General features: G+C 40.9%; 1 protein-coding gene across 1 annotated transcript in view; it reads left to right on the top strand.

Annotated features, from left to right (window-relative positions):
• Positions 1-19496, top strand: part of Ino80 (INO80 complex ATPase subunit) — a 96175-nt gene that overhangs the window by 57374 nt on the left and 19305 nt on the right. Inside the window, exons 26-29 of the mRNA XM_028767073.1 lie at positions 1106-1331; positions 6432-6559; positions 10529-10623; positions 17039-17111. Coding sequence (XP_028622906.1) covers positions 1106-1331; positions 6432-6559; positions 10529-10623; positions 17039-17111 — 522 coding nt within the window. The remainder of the gene's footprint in view (positions 1-1105; positions 1332-6431; positions 6560-10528; positions 10624-17038; positions 17112-19496) is intronic.

Genomic DNA, 19496 nt, shown 5'->3' with positions numbered 1-19496 from the left:
GCTGCCTAACTTGGTACAGCAGATGCCCTGTGCTCTGATCCCTCCCACACCCTGGCTCTCACTCTTTATCCCTCCTGCCTCCCCTTCTCTTTATCTGCTTTTGAGCTTTGTCTTACTGCTTACCGTGAACTGGCTTTTAGCTTTTTCATTATCTTGGACTGGTGGATTACTACAGCCTTTACTTGTTAATAAGAGGTTATGTTTAACAGTCTTCTTACCACATGACATCACAGACAAACCTGTTTCTAAATTGGCAAAGCACTCTTTCTCCATTGGGAAAGCCATGTTTTAGTTTTATTAGGATATACTATATGATGGCATAAGAGTTTTGCACAGTCTCTGTCATAGCCAGGAAATGAGTCTGTTGCTTATTGATGCTTCCTTCTATCCCTTGTGTTCATTTTTTCTTCTCCAGCATGGCTTGAAAGAAGGTTTTCCGTTTTTTTCCATTAGGTTTATCCATGAGAAGTATTGAGAAACCAAGAAGTTTTGCCATGAAAGTATTAAAGATAGCTTCAGGTGTGTCAGACAAACACTGTAGTCCTTTCATGATGGCTGTCTGTCTCCAGCTCCCTTTCTGGCCTCATTGTCATAAGTGGTCATAGTTCTTGTAAATAACATCTAGTAATGAGTAGATGGTAAATGCTTATTGAGGGTAGATATTGCCAGACTAGAATCCTACTTTCTCTACATGTACCAGTTTCTTTTTGTATCTTTTGATTGCAGGTTCATATTATTAGAGATTACCATTTTACCCAGAGAACCTCTCAGAGTTAGTCTTTGCCATCATCTTACTTCATTAGATGAGGAAATTTAAAGCCAGTAGTCTTGAGATTACAAACATTAATCTGTTGTCAGAGTTCTGGGTGGAGGGATGAAGCTCACCGTTCACAAGCCTGAAACTTGCCTACGATCCCACACTGGGGAGGGGAAAGCAGTAAGATCAGTTGTTCAAGGTGGTTCCTGGCTTCATGAGAGTTTGGAGGCCAGTCTGAGCTATGTGAGGTCTTGTCTCAGAAGGAAAAAAAAGTTGCTTTCCTTCAAAGGCTTGATATGAAAAAATGGTAGAAGAGCCATTTTATTGTCTGTGAATTTTTCCCTGCAGGTCACCGCAGTGCCGTTGGATTCTTACTGTAATGACAGAAGTGCAGAGTATGAGAGAGGAGTTCTGAAGGAAGGAGGGAGTCTGGCTGCCAAACAGTGTTTGTTGAATGGGGCTCCTGAGCTGGCTGCGGATTGGCTGAATCGCAGATCCCAGTTCTTCCCAGAGCCAGCTGGAGGGCTGTTGAGTATTAGGCCCCAGAACGGCTGGTCTTTCATCAGAATTCCTGGTGAGTTTTCTGTTCTTTGGAACACATTTCCAGCTTTGACAAGAGGAGAGTGGGGGAGAAAGCCCATGTGATAGTTTTTAATTGTTTGGTATTCAGAGTTCCTGAGATTTCTGTCCCTCCTCACCTGTAATTTATAGGTAAAAATGTGAGTACTTTGTGTCTTGAGTGGGAGGATGGTAATTGAAATGTTTCTAGATTTGTTCTTGAGTACTCTCCTTTGATAAGTAGAATGTAATACCACTTTTTAAAAAGGTTGGGGTGCTCATGGGTAGAGGGGCTGGGTAGAGTGCTTATCTAGTATGTACAAGGCCTGGGTTCCATCCCCTCCAGAGACCTCCTCTTCCCCCTCCAAAAAAACCCCCACAAAGTTTAGGAAAGGCTTCAGGTCGAATGAGTGCAGTTGTCTTGTGCCATTGCCAGTGGAATGAATGAGACTGTCGTCACTCCAGAGAGCCTGGTTAAGTAGCATAAACAGTGTCCTGCACAAGGTCTAGAGATCTAAATGATAGCAAGAGGAAAAACAGTGTGTTTTGTGCCAAAACACTAGCAGATTCCCAGACCCCCTTGGGTCAAGGTCCAGGATGGAAAGGAAACTAGGTTTTCATCTTTGCTTTAGTGAGACTGCACTTAAGGAAGTTGAACACAGAGGGTTCGCAGACTGACACACTTTACACCTGCTGGCAGTCTGCAGCCTACAGCTACAGTGTTGGTTTGGTTGTCCAAATTCTCTGCTATCTTGATTGATTATTATTGAAATTTAATGGATGCATACTAGGGACTACTCTCAAAAGGGAGCATCTGGTATAAGTGACAGCCGGATTCCAGTGTGGAGGGCCTATTTGTCTTTGTTTCTTGTCTGAAGTCTTTGTTATCCTGTTGGTAGCCTTTGGAGTGCTTTGATTGTAAAATGTCTGTTTGGGTATGTCAAAGCTATATTGCATATAACCTCGGAAGTGACTTTAGAATACATGAAAGCAGTGGGTTAAAGTGTTTGGAAGTTAAGGGAAAGCCCAAGCATAAAAGTAGGACAGAATGGACACTGCAGACATACAGACGGGATGGGAGCGAAGAATAGGTACCAAAAGAAGCAAGATACACTGTATTTCTCCTTCCTTCATTCTGGCTCTTTAGTTCCCAGTATAGTAGTAGAAGGCCTATTGCTGGCGCTGTGGGAATCTCTTGTGGCTTTTCCTGTTCTTTGAAAGAAAAATGGACCTTGTTTAAATAGCAGGAAGTGTCTGAGTTCTTTTTGCATCGATAAAAAGCACCAGCCTCACTGGCTGTTTACTGTGAGAACCAACAAGCTCCTCACCGACCCCATTGTACTCTGTAGGCTAGCTGGGGTGGGGTGGGGGCAGGGAGGGTATCATTTGAACCTGTGTTTTATCTCTTCTATACTTTTACATTTTTTTGTTTCCCTGGGAAAGGTGGAGTCTTTTGCATTCTTTGGAAGACTGAACAAAATTTCATGAGTTTCATACTTGGATTGCTTCTGCAGGTTTCAGCTCTTTAGAGGGCTTCTTTCCTTGGAAAAGAGAGATTTAATCTTTTGTCTTGTAACTGAACAGGATTCTAAGCTGTAGACAGTAAGAACCTTATTTTTCAATGTAAATACCATAGGATTCCAGGAAAGATTATGAGAGAATGGATAGTTCTGAGTGTTTTGGTATCGTTTGAGGTCTTATTAAAGAAAGGGCTGAGGCTGAGTTTAACTGAACAGAATCTGGTTGATTTCTTGGTAATTATGCTTCTGGCCTTTGCCCTTCTTTTCCACAGGTAGTGCTTTTGTACAGCACACCTTGGTAGCTCTTAAAAATTGAGTGATATATGCCAGGCCCCAAAGATACCAGTGTGGACAGCAACAAAGGCTTTGTTTTCCTGCATATCTCACTAAGGACAAAGGCTGGATACTGATTAGCTCTGTATAGAACACTCACTGGAGAACTCAGATATTTTTGGTTCTTTAAGTGTTTCAACCTCTTGGTTCAAGTTTGTTTCTTTGGGATCTTTTCTTTCAAAACAGTCCAAAAAGATCCAAATTAGTCTAAGAATATAGCTCGCTGGTATAGCACTTACCTTGTATGTATGAGCCCTGTGTTTGACCCCCCCAGCACCACAAAAAAGCAAAAACAGCCCAGGTTTAGTCCATCTGCCTTCACCTCCCTCAGTGACAAGCAGGTAACACTTGCCGTTTCTGTATGTTTGAGTTCCTCTTCATGTGCATGTGTGCTTGTGTAGATGTGTGCATGTGTGTCTTTACCTCTTCACCTTTCTAATACTAGATTAGTTCATCCTAGTTACCAAACTAAAGAAACTCTGGGAAGCAAATGTGGTAGTTTGGAAGTCAATAAGGGGCTGGCGAGGTGGCTGCCAAGTTATGAGAATTTGCTGCTCCTGCAGAGGAACCAGGTTTAGTTCCCAGCCAGCACTCACATTGTCCTTTACAGAAGTCCAAACCACCAGTTTCAGGATTTCCAATGCCTTCCTCTGACCTCCATGAGTACCATGCACATATATGGTATACATACATACATACATACATACATACATACATACATACATACATATACACACACACACACATACATACAAACACACACACATACATACATACATACATACATACATACATACATACATACATACATACATACGGGCAAATATTGATGCTGTCTTGGGGTTAGTATTGCTGTGATGAAACACCATGACCAAAGCAACCTTGGAGACAAGGTTTGTGGTTTATTCTTCTACATTGCTTTTCATCACTGGAGAAAGTCAGAACAGGAACTGAAGCAGGGCAGGAACCTAGAGGGCATAGAGGAGGACTGCTTACTGGCTTGCTCATAATAGTTTACTCAGGCTACTTTCTTACAAAACCCAGACCTACCAGCCCAGGGGTGTCACTACCCACAATAGGCTGGGCTCTCTCACATCAATCATTAATTAAGAAAATGCATGACAGCTGGATTTTATGGAGGCATTTTCTCTACTTGAGTTTCTCTGATTTCTGGTAACTCTAGCTTGTGCCAAGTTGACATAAAATTAGCCAGCACACACACAAAATAAATCTTCTATTACAAAGTCATTTGATGCTTCTCAGATTCTAGACATTGTACAGGTTTGTGTGTGCTCCACTGTTCTGAAGGGGTGTGTCTGAATGGAGAGAGGACATAAGCAGACTATAAAAATGTGGAGAGCCTAGCTTGCTCTCTCCCTTCCAGTGACTGAAAAATATATGGCTTTTAAAAAGGGGAAACAACAAGATGACTAGCTCTGCGGGAAATAGTAAAAGCTATCAAAATCAAGAGACTGCCGACAAGCCATAGAGAAGACATTGTGAGGAGAAGGTAGCTTTGCGAGTTGTTTGTAAAGCATGGTTGCCTCAGACTAGGAATTTCCACTGGCCTCCTTGTCTGGTGCCAGGGAGAAGGCTCAGCACTCACTGCTGTCCCGCTGCAGTCACTCAATTGTGCTGGTGAGGAGACAGCAAAGAGAAGGGCATTTCAGTAATCTAAACAGGAGCAAACAAAGAGGCTGAACAAAGGTGTGGACGACAACGTTCAACATGGGGGGGGGCTGTCCTGGCAGCATTCCGAAGGTGGGAAAAGGCGGGCTGCAGTGCAGAGGCGTAAACATCCAGGAGCCATAGCTTTGTAGCAAAAAACAGAGCAGCTGGTGATTTGTTATGGTGCTGTCAGCACATCCGTTCTTGTTCGGTGTAGACAATAATTGTGTACTTGGCAAATAGTGGCAAGGATGACAGTTGAGAACTCTTGGACTACTCTCAATAGTTGGCCTTTGCAGTTCTGAAGAAAGAGCGTGATTTAACCTGGGAAACTAAGGATAGACAGTTTGATTTAGTATTGACTCTATTACTTTTGTTAGGCAGTTGACAGTGTAAAATTCTTTGTATCATTTCTTTTTCCGTGTTCCCTGGCCACTTCCATATATACTCTAATCAGCCCTCAAGCCTCTCCTAATGCAGCAATTGTTCAGGGCATGTTTATGAACGGTCTGCAAACAGGAAACCCTCCTTCCTGGAATATGATATGAGTGAATGGTACTGAATGGATAAGATGAAAACTTGTGAGTTAAATGTTCTTAAAAGATCTCTGGCTGAAATGTGTTTTATATGGGAAAAGGAAGGAGAAAACACAAGTTAGTGAGTGAAAGCAGTTTCATTTCACAGAAACTCCAAGTCTGTTCTTTCTGAAAACCTGGGAGTAGGGCCCGTTGAAAGAGCACATACTAGGCACATGGCCCTAGAATTGATAGCCAGGTATTGAAGAGTGTCAAAGGTGGACACATTTACTTGCCTTTCTTGGTGTTTACATTGTCTCCAGGCTGCTGCCCTTATCTCTGTATATTCTCATGCTTGTAGGGTATAACCACTGTACTAGCTATTATTCTATTGCTGTGAAAAGGCACCGTGACAAATACAACTTATAAAAGAAAGCATTTAATTATATGCTTACGGTTTTATAGTCTGAGTCTATGATCAGCCTGGCAAAGAGCATAGCAGCAGGCAGACAGACATGATGCTGGCACAGTAGCTGAGAGCTTACATCTTTCCTACAAGGTGGAAGTAGAAAAGGAAAGAAACTGGGCCTGACATGGCCTTTAGATACCTCAAACCCCACCCCCAGTGACATTTCCTCTAACAAAGCCACACCTGCTAATCTTTCCCAAAGAGTTCCACTAACTGAGGACCAAGTGTTATTCATGAGTCTCCTTCAAACAGTACAAGCACAGAATTAGAAGAAACAAGTTTCTAGAGATAAATAAACAAAGGAGTAGAGTTTCTAGGTTACTGACAACACAGGACTTACTTGTCACTGGCAGTAACTTTGTATCCGTGGTGTCCATTCAGTAAGACTGAATCAAACATCTAGTAGATGCTGTCAGCTGAGAGGCTGCCCCATCTCCCAGTGTCTTCAGCACCCCTGGAGTCAAGATTCTGCCTCTGGAGCATGGTCCTGTTTCCATGGGACAAGCATCCTGATAATAGAAATTTTGGCTGCATACAGCTTTGCAGTGCGTGATTTGTTGCTTCAATTAAATAGTTTCCTCCCTCCATCCCCCCCCCTTTTTTCTCCCCAGGCAAGGAGAGCCTCATCACTGACAGTGGAAAGCTGTATGCCCTTGATGTCCTGTTGACTCGGCTCAAGTCTCAAGGACATAGGGTCCTTATCTACTCTCAGATGACCAGAATGATAGACCTGCTGGAGGTAGGAGAAGGAACCTTGGGGACCTAGGAGTCTTTGACATTTAATTTTGATAGGAATCTGGTGTCCCTACTAATATCAGCTTTTTTGTGGTTTTTATATTCTATAGAAGGAGCAGAGTACCCCTCCCCCTAATAATACAGAGGATTTCTATTTTTTCCCTAGCCAGGAAGTAGAGTACTTTTCTTTTACTAGAAAAGAAATTCCACAGTTTTAAAGCAGATCCCAGCCTTGGGAGTCTCTTGAATTCTGTATAGAAGTCATGATTGGGGATTCAGTTTTTTATATAAAAACCTAGGGAACAGCTATTCAAGCAGAATTAAATGTAATGGTTCTCATCTTGACTCTATATTGCAGACATTGGAATGAGGACTGAGAATTAACGAGAATATTTAAAATTTAAAGTCTCCTTAGGTAACGTTAATGTATAGCCATAGTTCACCACTGGGTTAGCCATCAAAGACAACTGTGTGGTACATTTTTGTTTGTTTAGTTGCTTACATGTTTAGGATCTCTCTATTTTCTTATCTGAATAATGACTTACTTGTGGAAGAGGAGGGAGGTCATAGGCATAGAAACAATAGAACAAGAACAAATAATCACAAACCAACAGAGTGAAGTCTCTTTAGGACAGTTGCAGTAAGCTAAGGTATCTGGTGATCAGAACTATGCAAACAGCTCGTATTTTTTACTTGGGTTTGATATTTGAAAGGCTCTATGTTCCAGCCTGCTACTTGAAGTAGTAGTTAAGTAGAGATTGCTATGATCATTTCTATGTAAGAATAAGGGGGTAAGAATCATGGTAATACAGAAGGAATGAACACAGCAACAGGGAAGACGGGGGCAGTGAGGTGACTTAGCAGAGAAGGGCACTTACCTCCAAGTCTAAAAGGCCTTCGCTGAGTCCCGAGAACCCATAAATTGTCCTCTGACCTTTACATGTATGTCTGTGCATGCACACGTATCCACACCCACAAACACAAATAATAAACATTATTTTTAAAAGGAGTGGGAAGGTTTGGAGCTTTTTTGGAAGCCAAAGTTAGCTTGGTGGATTTTATAGGGAGTTTATCCATTGGGGGGCAGGTTCCTTTTAAAAATTTGACAACTTCTTTTAGCAAGAGATATAATAAGCAATATCTGAAGTCAATTATATTTCTAAGTCTTAGATTTCATACAGTACGTGGATTTTAACTTTTAACTTGACAAACTTTCTGGTTTATTTTATGACATCACCTATTTATAAATGATAGGAAAGTCCTAACAAGTTGTAGCATAAGTGAGGTAATTAAGTTATTGTTGTAAATGTTTTCTTTTGATTGGTTGGTGTTTATGCCAATCTCACATTTTCCAACATACAGCTCAGAGAGTGGAACCTAAGGCTTTATTTATATGTAAGCAATATCCTCAGCCATGTTTGATGGTGTAATTTTTTTTTTTTTTTTTTTGGTTTTTCGAGGCAGGGTTTCTCTGAGTAGTCCTGGCTGTCCTGGAACTCACTCTGTAAACCAGGCTAACCTCGAACTCTCGAACTCAGAAATCCGCCTGCCTCTGCCTCCCAAGTGCTGGGATTAAAGGCGTGCACCACCACCGCCCAGCTTGATGGTGTAATCTTAAATATAGTAAGGTTCTAATAGCAGTTCTACTAAAATAACTGTTGTTGTACCTCCCACGCTCTGCTCAGACCAAATGATGCCAATAGCTAATACAATGGAAGTACCAATCCTACAATAAGTCTCTTCTTAGTTCTTGTGTGCTACTTGCTTCATCCTGAAGAGTTGGGGAAAGTATAGGTGAAATGATGATTGCCAACTGTTATGAATTACACAGAGAGGGGCTGGAGAAATGGCTTAGCCGTTAATATCACTGGCAGCTCTTCTGCAGGTTCAATTCCCAGCACCTACATGACAGCTCACAACTATCTCTGATTCCAACCACAGAGGATCGAACACTCTCTTCTGTCTTACACTGCCATCCCACAAATGTAGTTCACAGACATATATGCAGGCAAAACACCCACATACACACATTCTTTGTCTTTTAGTTAAAAAAAGAGTAATACACAATGAGCTTAGTAAAGGTGGCAAAAGTCTTTATTTTTAGGGGGCTGTGTATGTATGTATATGCCTGGTGCCCAAGGAAGTCAGAAGAGGGCTTTGGATCCCGGGATCTGGAGTTGAGGATGGTCATGGGCCCTAAGATATTGTTAAGTTATCTCTCTGAGAGCACTCTAATTTCTTAATGTAGTCACTTAAAGCTATATAAACTTTTCCTCATAGGACTACGTGCATTAAGTCTGTTTTGGTGAGTCCTTCATTTCCATTTGATTCTGACAACTTTTATTTCCTTTGTAAAAGGAAATAACTGACTTTTCAGAGTCAAATTGATTTTTAAATATTTTCAATTGTGTATATATATGGGGGGAAGGGGTATGTACTTGTTAACAAAGTTGCTGAGGGGCCAGAGGATAGTGTGAGATCCCTTAGGAAGGAGTTACAGGCCATCGTTGTGAGCCTATCTCTATGTGGGCACAGAGAACCAAACTTAGATCTTCTAGAGAGCAGTATGTTCTCTTTACTATGGAGGCATTATGAGAGGCATCTGCAGTCCCATTATTTTCACCTTGATTTCTTTAAAGACCTACTCACTCTTAGTTAGTGTGGGTTTAATCTCCTAGGATTTTACTTGCTGTTGATTTGTGTTCTTACTCTATTGTGATCACATGCTATACATAAAACAATTTCAGTTTTTCTGTATATATTGAGGCTTACTTTTGGTCCCAATACATAGTCTATTTTGGAGAAAGTTACACTATGGCAAAGGTCATTAGAGCCACAGGAAACCAATATAAATATTTCCAAAATGTAGAACTTACTGACCTTTTGATTTTGGTTAGTTGGTTCTGGTAGTAATGAGGATTGAAATAATCACTTAGCTCTAGGGGCCTGGTTATCTTTCAGTTTCTTACTGTAAACTGCCATCTCATTGAGCAGCCCTGACTTGTCTTATTTACTCAGTAGCCAGGCAGGCCTTGAGCTTAGCCTCTTACTTTAGGCTTCCCAGTAGCTGGAATTACAGCGCTGTTCCACAAGGCCTTTCAGTAGAGAAAAGTTACACTTGAACCCACAGTTTACCTTAGCTATGGTTGTTAATAGATACATTCTAAGACTCCCCAGTACCTGAGATATATGTACTATTTTTTCTGTACATACTTAAGGTAGTTTTATTAATTAAGAGACTACTGATAGTTAATAAAGTTATTAATTGGCCTGATGTGGTACAAGCCTTCAGTCTACCACTCAGAGACACAGGTAGACAGATCTCTAAGTTCAGGGGCATTCTAGTCTACACAGGGATCCAGGGATACAGAGTAAAGCCTGATCTCATAAATAGAACCCTTATTAATTTCTTGTCTCTTGTTTCCCATTTCATATTTTCAAACATCAGGTTTTCTGTAGGTAGACTCTGTAACATGGAGGGTGAATCCAGAGATTGAGAGACTATTGGTACTGTTGCTGAGGAAGAGGAGACTGAGACTGCCTGCTTCTGTCTCCTCTTGCACAGGCTCTTGAATTTGCTCTGTAGCTGAGGTGGTTCTTAAAAGTCCTGATCCTTCTTCTCCCACCACCTCCCAGTTACTGAAAAGAAACTGGTTGTGTTCATAGCTGTGAAAAATTGCTTAGTGACTGAAAAGCCATTTTAGTTTGGGGATTGTTCTTACTTGGGGGAGATTGTTTTTTATAAAGCCCACAGAAATCTCTATTGGATTAGTTTCTAAGTCAAGATTGAGATTTCTGGGTTGATCTTGAATGTCAGGAACAATAAACTTAATTTAATAGCACTTTTACAAGCATTTCCTCCCTGTTCTGTGTATTGTGAATTGAGTCTCTATGGATAAAGTGGGCAAAATTTGAGAATTAGAATGTAATGAGTGGCATCAGATTTATTGTGTCCTTTTTTCCTGGTTGGCAGGAATATATGGTATACAGGAAGCATACCTACATGAGGCTGGATGGCTCATCTAAGATCTCAGAGAGAAGGGACATGGTTGCTGATTTTCAGACGAGGTAACATTAATTTCAATTGCAAAAACTCTTTTTTTTTTCGATTTTCCTCTAGGGTTTTAAATGATGAGTTGGTTTTTTTTCTTTTAAGCCAATAATCTTAGATATTAATCACTATAACGTACCTACCTTTTGTGGTGTTTGATATTCTCTCTTTTTGATCTGAATTACCGTAAGCAAATTTGGCCACCTCTTAGAATAGTAGATGTGGTGGGCCTTGCTATCTAGCTACTTATGTGGGGTGTGTGTGTGTGTGTGTGTGTATTTTTACTATATGCGTTCCTATGCACTTGTGGAGGACAGATACCAACATTACGTGTTTTCTTCACCAAAACATGTTCTCCACTGACTTTCACTGAACCTGGAAGTCACTGATTGGACAAGAATAGTGTCTTAGGGTTTCTATTGCTGTGAAGAGACACCATGACCAAGGAAACTGTTATGAAGAAAGACATTTAATTGAGACTGGCTTACAGTTTCATAGGTTTAATACATTATCATCATGGTGGCTTACAAGTACACGTGATGCTGGAGAAGGAGCTGGGAGTTCTACATCTTTATCTGCAGGGAGCAGGAAGAACCTGTCACATTGTGCTAACTTGAATATAGGAGACCTCAAACCTAGCCCCCACAGTAACACATATCTTCCAACAAGGTCACACCGCCTAGTACTACTCCCCATGGGCCAAGCATTCAAATACATAAGTCTATGAGGCCATTACCATTCAGACCACCATAAGTAGCTAGATAGCAAGGCCCACCACATCTAGCTAGTGCCTGCTATTCTAAGAGGTGGCTAAATCTGCTTACGGTGATTCAGATCAAAGAGAGAGAATATCAGTGTGAAACAAGATATGACTGTGTAGCTCTGGCTGTCCTAGAACTAGCTTTGCCGACCAGACTTTGCCGACCAGACGGGCCTTGAGTTTGCAGTTATTCTTCGCTTGGATTATAGACATGAATATCTACACAGAACCTTTCTTTCTTTCTCTCTCTCTCTCCCCTTTTCTCCCTCTCTCCCTCTCTCCTTCTCTCCCTCTCTCCCTCCCCCTGTCTCTATCTATCAATCAATCAATCAGTGCCTACTATTTTGTAAAGTAAAAGTGTTTTATTTTTTAGGGTGAAGATAGAGACAGGGTCAGAGGTAGTTTATGTTGATCTTATACCCTTGATATCCCCTGCCTCTGCCTTTGTAGTGCTGGGATTACAGACATTGCTACTACAGCAATAAAAGGATTTCTCATTATGAATGAGGATCCCCAAATAAGAGAATGTCAGTATCTATGAAGGAAAATATTCTCAAAGCTACGTTAGACTAAGGACATAGCTAAGTGGTGGAGACCTCACTTAGCATGTATAAGACACATGCCAACAAGTCACTATATCTGAGTTTGCTTAGGGTTGATTTTAGTTTGCTTCTGCAGTTCATTTCCTATGAGATTTCTAGTATTCTAGATACAAAACATTATGACAGTTTGCAGTGGGGTTCAATCTATTCTGTTCATAGCTTTCAGTAGTAGTCCCTCTCCCCGCTGCTATGAGCCTATGAAATTTCAGATACAGCACGGTAAGTGTTGTGGGTTTACAAGAGTCATTACTGTCCTGTGTGCCGCTTCCCACTGTGCTAGGCAGATTCCAGTGACTGCTCTCCTCAAACAGAAAGCCAAATTCCTCTGCAGATAGGTCTAGGTCTGTTAAACCCTATTCTTAGTGTTCTTCCTTATATTTGGAGAATTGAGAAATTCAATAAAAAGGGCTGGAGTCACAGCACAGAATTTAAGAGCACTCCCTGCTCTTCCAGAGGTCCTGGTTGGGTTCTTAGCACCCAAATAGTGGCCTCACTAAGTCCTGTCCACTAATTCTAGTCCCAAAGTGTCTGAGACCCTTTTCTGGACTCTGCATACACTGGTACACAGATTTACATGCAGGCTAACCGCACTTGTTTTGTTGTATTTTTGTTTTTAAGAGACAGAGTTTCTGTATATAACAGTCTGGGCTGTCCTGAAACTCATGCTATAGACCAGGCTGGCCTTGAACTCATAGAGATCTGCCTACTTCTGCCTCCTGAGTGCTGGGAGTAAAGGTGTGTGTCACCATGTCCATTTTAAGGCTAACGACATTTTTAAAAATTGAGAAAAAAAATTTAAGGGAAATAATTTAGATCTTACAGTGTGAATAAAAATTGGTTTTGACTTTCTGGACTTTTAGTTATATGCCTGGTTAGTATTTATCTTCTTAATATTTGAGAAGAGAACTAAATATCTAGCTATTTGTATTTCTTTCTTTTGTTTCTTTTATTTATTGTTTTACTTGTCTGTTTGCTTTCTTGAGTCAAGTTTTCATATAGACCAGGATCTTTGAATGCCAGATCCTCTTGTTTAAAGCAGGGTCTCGTATAAAGCAGGATCTCGCACTAAATTGCCGTTAGATCTCTAACATGTTGAAATCTGGTAACTGAGTTTACAGTTATTCTAGCTGACCCAGTTGGGGGAGTAGGGGGATTGGGAAGGAGGAAAAGAGGTGTGGAGGCCATGGGCCAATATCAGGGATCTACCTCACTTTATTTTTGAGTCAGGGTCTTTCCGTGAATCTGGAGTTTACTTTTAGGTACTCAGCTGGCCACCAAGCCCTGGGACCTACCTGTCTCTCTCCACAAGTCAGGGTGCTGGGATTACAGAGGTATGTCGCTGCACCCTGCTCTTTATATGGATGGTAGGGACTTCCTTCTCCTCAGGCCATTCAGCAGGTACTTGCTTACTGAGCCATCTCTTCAGCCATTTCTTTCATTGTTATTTTTTCTTGTTTTTTTTTTTTTTGTTTGTTTGTTTTGTTTTTTAACACCTTGATAATGCAGCTCAGGCTGGCCTAGTACTCACGGTAATTGTCCTGCCTTAGCCTCTTTAATATTGGAATTACAGGCATGAACCATCATTCTCAGCTAATCTTCTAATTAATTTAGTTAGAAGAATTAATTGAGCAAGCCCAGTAGTGTGAGTAGTTTTGAAAGCATTTCTGTAGGGGCTGGAGCCTGTTAAGAGCACTTGTTGTTCTTACAGAGGATCTGGGTTCAGTTTCCAGCACTCAACATGTGACCTTAACTGACCTTAACGCCAGTTCAGGGGTTCCAGTACCCTCATCTGGCCTCTAAGAAAACTATCACATAAGATAGCGCTTCTCAAGTTGTAAGTCTGAATGACATCTTAAAATAGAGAAAAAGACAGGTGGTTTTCAAAACAAAACACAAGCCTCACCAAATATTTTCATTATTATTAATGAAAAGACATCAAAAGGGAAAAAATGTAGTTTCAACTCAAAAGCCCTGTGGCTCAAAGGTCAGCCAGAGTAAACAAGAGTGCCTATAAAAAGCCATTTACATTCCCTTCATACAAGACTTATTTATGAGGGATCCTTCCAGGAAAAAGTCTCACTGAGACTAAAGACTATTTGGCCAGGATGTCCTGGCAGTGTTCAGAACATGTGACCAGTATGTTATCCTAGGAGCCATTCACAAGGTCTTTGCTCTGTGATGAGTTGGCCTTTGCCTCCCTTCCTCCTACCCCTTGACCTTTAACAGATGGATCCCCACTCATCTCCCTCTACCCTAGTTATCCAAGCAGTTAGGGTAACCCTCACACGGGGAAATGACTATTGGTGGGTTTTGTGTTTATTGGTTGTTTTCTTCATGGTGACACTGTGCCTTTTTCTCGGTTGGAGAAGCTTTTGCTCCCGTCCATTCATGTCTCCCACTGGTTGAGTATTTTGGTGAAAGGGGACTTAGATGGATGGACGTTTACAGAGAGTGAGGCCAAGGTGTGTTTCTGCCATGTGGGGTTTATAGATCCATAAATACTCGAGCAGCCAGGAAACGCCAGTGTGACTTCTCTCCAGCCCCTAGAGGGCATTCAAACTACACTGTTGCCTTCTAGAATTTTGTCTAATCAGAACTCTTAAAACATTGGCTTGTATTATCATCTCTAAATGTATTAAGTACAAGTACAGTTTTAGATAAATAATCAGACAATATAGTCTAGAATGGAAACTAACTTCGATGATTACAACTCAAGATTTTCTCTTCCTCCTTCCCTCCCTCCCCCTCTTTTCTCTCCCTCCCCTCCCCCTCCCCCTCCCCCCCCCCTCTCTCTCTCTCTCAATGCAGTCTAGGGGTGTCTGACTTCATAACCAGAGATAGCTATTGGAGCTGTGGTTCCATGGTTCACAGCACTGATCCAGAGATCCAGGGTTCTGTTCTGTCCTAGCACCCACTTGGCTCACTGCCATATCTAACTGGTCCCATGGGATCAGATGCTCTCTTTTTATGTGCAGACATACACACAAACAAACCACCAATATACCTAAAATAAATTTAAATTTTTTAGAAAAGTATAACTATAGACTTCAGTTTGAAGAAAGCCATGTGAACTGAATCTCTAGTTGTGGTTTTCATTACTGTATATAGAAGGAAATTGACAGCTTGATGTACAAGATCTTCATGTTTTTCTAATATAATCTTTTATAGATTGTTAGAATTGTTCTAGAAGTAATCTGAGGTGGGTCTACAGGCACTAGGCTACAGTTGACACCTGTTTATAAACTTTAAATGACAAGGCCTTTTTTATTTGTCAAATACTTTGTTGCCTAATGAGTGACATAGCATGTGCTGCTTTATAAATCTTTAAAAGGACTCAGAATGTAAGAGGAATCAAAATATCGAATTGTTTCTATATTAAGACTGAGCAGCCTTATCCAAAATTAGGTCCATTCTAAATATCTTTCATGGATCAGTCCTAAATCAGTTTAGAGTACCGAAGTCATCACAGTACTCTAATTCCCGATAGATGCTTATTTTTCTCAGATGTGTCATCTTAAAGTGAATGCTTTAAGGGCTGTTAGATGGCTCCATAGATAAAAGTTTTTGTTTTGCCAAGATTAGCAACTTGAGCTCCAACCCCTGAAAACTGTCCTCTGACCTTTATTCGTTGACATGGTACACACGATCCTGTGCGCTCACATGTACGCAACACCCCCGCCCCCTAGAGTAGTACTTTGACTAGTTAAAAAATCGAGGGCCGGTAAGGTGATTGGTTAAAAGGCCCCTGCCAAGTGGGCCTGGTCACCTGAGTTCATTCCCTGGAACCTAGGGTAGAATGAGAGAAAGTAATCCTCTGACTTGTACACACATCCATGTGGCACATGTATGCATCATGTATACACACATTCTCTTTCTCACTCCTAATAATAATGTTTAAATAGGATTATCTTGGTGATGTGCACCTTCAGTCCCAGTACTCAAGAAGAGTCAGAGGCAAACAGAACTCTTGAGTTTGAGGATAGCCTGGTCTACATAGAGAGACCTCGCCCCAAAAAAATATTAAAAATGGGGCTACTGGAAGGCTGGGAGCTTGTTCAGTTAGTGATGTGAGAGCCTGAGTTGAGATCCTGGTATGAAAGCACTTGCCTGTAATCCCAGTGGGGAAACCAGGGATAGAAGGGTCCCTGCTGCCTGCTAGCCAGCCGGTCTACCAGTCCATGCCCTTCAAGTTCACTGAGAAAGCCTGTTTCACAAAATATGGAGAAAAGAGATAGGACACAACACCTAATGTGGACTCTGGCCTCTGCATGCAGGCACATGTACATACATACAGTCTTAAATACATAAACAGAAACAAACCAAAAACAGGCTGGCCATGCTGTTGCTTACCTCCTTTAATTCCCAGCACTCAAACAGAGGCAGGAGAATCTCTGTGAATCCAAAGCAAACCTGATCTACAAATTCCAGGCTAGCCATTGCTACAAAGTTAAAACCTTGTCTCAAGAGAAATGAGGAGGAGGAGGAGGAGGAAGAGGAAGAGGAAGAGCAGCTAATGGAGGCACTAGGCTTCCTAGTATGTCCTGTAGTCTGAGCACCTGGATGATGGAAGCCAGACAACCAAAAATCCAGGGTCATCCTCAGCTACATACTAAATTCTAAGCTAGCCAAAGATACAAGAAAGTGTCTCAGAAGAGGGGAGAAAGGCTATTGGGCTGAAAATGTAGCTCAGAGGTAGAGTACTTGCCAAATGTATATAGATTCATAGGTTTAGTGCTCAGGAATAATGCAAGAAAGACAAAACAATATACATGTAATGTTGTGTAGCAAAGGTCTGTTTCTATAATGACGTATTTTTCTGTAATATCTGCTCTTTGTTTCTACTTTTATTGATTATCAGTCAGATATTAGTGTGGTAGCAAAAGCTTATGTACAGATTACAAGATGACTGCCATCATTTGAGTTTTAAAGACAGAACACCTTTTGCCCAGTAGTATCTCAAGAAAGCACCAGCACACTCTCTAGCCCTAGATTGTAGTTTTAGAGATTCCTCTCTATTTCCACATTGCATCTTTCCTTTTCCTCCTAACATGTCTCCCCCCTTTTCTTTAGGAACGACATCTTTGTGTTTCTGTTAAGCACACGAGCTGGAGGACTGGGCATCAATCTCACAGCTGCAGACACAGTAAGTGATGAGAGCACGGTGCGTTGGGTGGGTAGGTCTCTACTATAAGTAGTTTATTCTTTGCGCATTGTACCTTTCCTTTTGGTTTTTCCTATTCATTCACTTTGAGTGATTTCTTTACACATTAATTTAATAAATTGCTTACTATGTGTCAAGTACTTTCCTGACAGTTGAAATATCGTGTGAAGATAAGTGAATGGGAGATAACCACTAACCAGGCAGTCCAATTGGATTTGTCTAAGGAGCTATATAACTAAACAAATAAGAAAGGGTTGTTTTATTACTAAAGTACCTGATTTCATTACTTAAGAAGGTAATGGTAGCAGTTGTGATCTGAACTTCAAGACCTGATGACTATGATAGTTAAAGAAAATAAAGTAAATTATATCCTTGCAATTTTTTTATTCTTTCATACCTGATAAGAATGCTTTAGCCTCTGAAAGGAAAAAGAAAAGAAACTTTCTTTTGAATCTTAGCATTATTCCAGGGTTTCGATTTAGTAGCAGTCATGGTAACATTTAGATTGAAATGTGTCAGTGAGCCAGGCAGTGGTGGTACACGCCTTTAATCCCAGCACTTGGGAGGCAGAGACAGGTGGATTTCTGAGTTCGAGGCCAGCCTGGTCTACAGAGTGAGTTCCAGAACAGCCAGGACTACATAGAGAAACCCTGTCTCGAAAAACCAAAAAAAAAGAAAGAAAGAAAGAAAAAAACAGAAATGTGTCAGTGGGAAATGTTTCATAAAAGGCATGACTCTGAAAATGGCACTCTTTCCCACCTTTAACTCTGTCACCACCCCTACCCCACCTCTGTTTTACCCCCTAGCACTGGATAGGAAACAAAGGATAGATATGTTGAGATGTCTCAATCTAAATTAATTCTTATTTGCTTTTAGGTGGTCTTTGCTATTTTGTGGCTTCTGTTTCCTATCTTTATCTCCCTGGATTCATCCCCTATCACTGGATAGGCAAGAAAGGATAGAGGGGTCGAGAGAGATCCCTTAATCTAATTTCTTTCTTTTTGTTTCTTCTTTGAGCACTAACAGACTACTTTGACTACTTCTTTATAGACTTTTTGACTACTTCATAAACTACTAACAGACTTCAGCCAACCCTTCTTAGCAACCACCAACCACACCTATGGTGGCCCTAGGATTTATATACCCTCTGTAAAGTTCCCCAGAATTCCAAATGTCACACAATCACAGAACCTATCTGTAGCTGGCAAGCCCACACCTCTGCTAAAGCAGGAGGCAAATCATAGCTGCTGCACTATAACTCAGTGTAGCTATTGTGGTCCCTCTCTGAAAAATCTGAATATTGAAATTCTCACAAGCACAAGATGGGACAAGTTTATGAAATTGTGGAGAAATGAGGGACAAGATGAAGAGGTCTGAGAAGTTCATAGCAGCAGGTCTGGACTTAGATCCTGGCCTCAGTGTACACTCCTAAGTTAGGCCCACTTTTTCCTCTTAATAGCTCTAGCATCCTCAAAAAAGTTGTTTAAGAGAGTTAGTTGCCTGCACTGTGTTAGTAGCTGTGCTCAAAGAAGAATTCAGATTCTAAGATAATGCTAATTATCACCCATAAGATTCAACCTTGTCTTACTTACTACCAAGTGGGACAGGGCATGATTCATAACTGATCTTTTGAGCTCCTTATACTCCTTGTCATATACCTTTTGATCTAAATCCATTCTTGTCTATATCTACACTCTAATACAGTTCATAACCTTCTTAACTACTGTGCTACTTGAAACCCCTACCCACGGCCTACAAGCCTCATCGCTTATAGCCTGTATCTGCTGTGCCAGCCTAATTGCCAGATCCCTTTCCCTCACAGAAGTAAAGAACTGACATGTCATTTTTAGAGTACACCATTACTCTATTACACTACTGTGTTTGTTACCTGAGACTAGATCTTCATGTCCTGAGCTACCCTTTTTACCTAGTAAACTTATGTATTTCAAAATCCCAGTCCAGTGTCAAATTCCTTCCTAGGTCCCTCCCTTTCTTTACTCAAGTCAGTCATGTTACATTATAATAATTAATAAACATGCTAGGCTTTGACCTACCCTATCATTAGAAAGGAAGCCCTTTTTCTAATGCCTGGGCCAGTCCCTGCATATGCCCATTCACTCATTTAACAAATGGTTAATGTATATCAGGGACACTGTTAATGTATAACCTGGCACTATTTTAGGCACTAAGAATTCAATGATCAATAACATGAAATTCTATTTTTCTCCTAGTAATTGCATTGCTAGTTGTGGTAATTGATATAGGATAAATAGTTCTAAGAACTAATTTAAGTGTTATTTTGAAAAATAAAGAGTAAGAGAGGTAGATGACTCGGGTTTCTGTTTCATATGAGATATTAAGGCTTCT

The sequence above is a fragment of the Grammomys surdaster genome, unplaced genomic scaffold (genome assembly GCF_004785775.1).
Source record: "Grammomys surdaster isolate TR1022 unplaced genomic scaffold, NIH_TR_1.0 170, whole genome shotgun sequence".
NCBI lineage: Eukaryota > Metazoa > Chordata > Mammalia > Rodentia > Muridae > Grammomys > Grammomys surdaster.
This window is presented reverse-complemented; position numbering and strand designations above follow the sequence as displayed.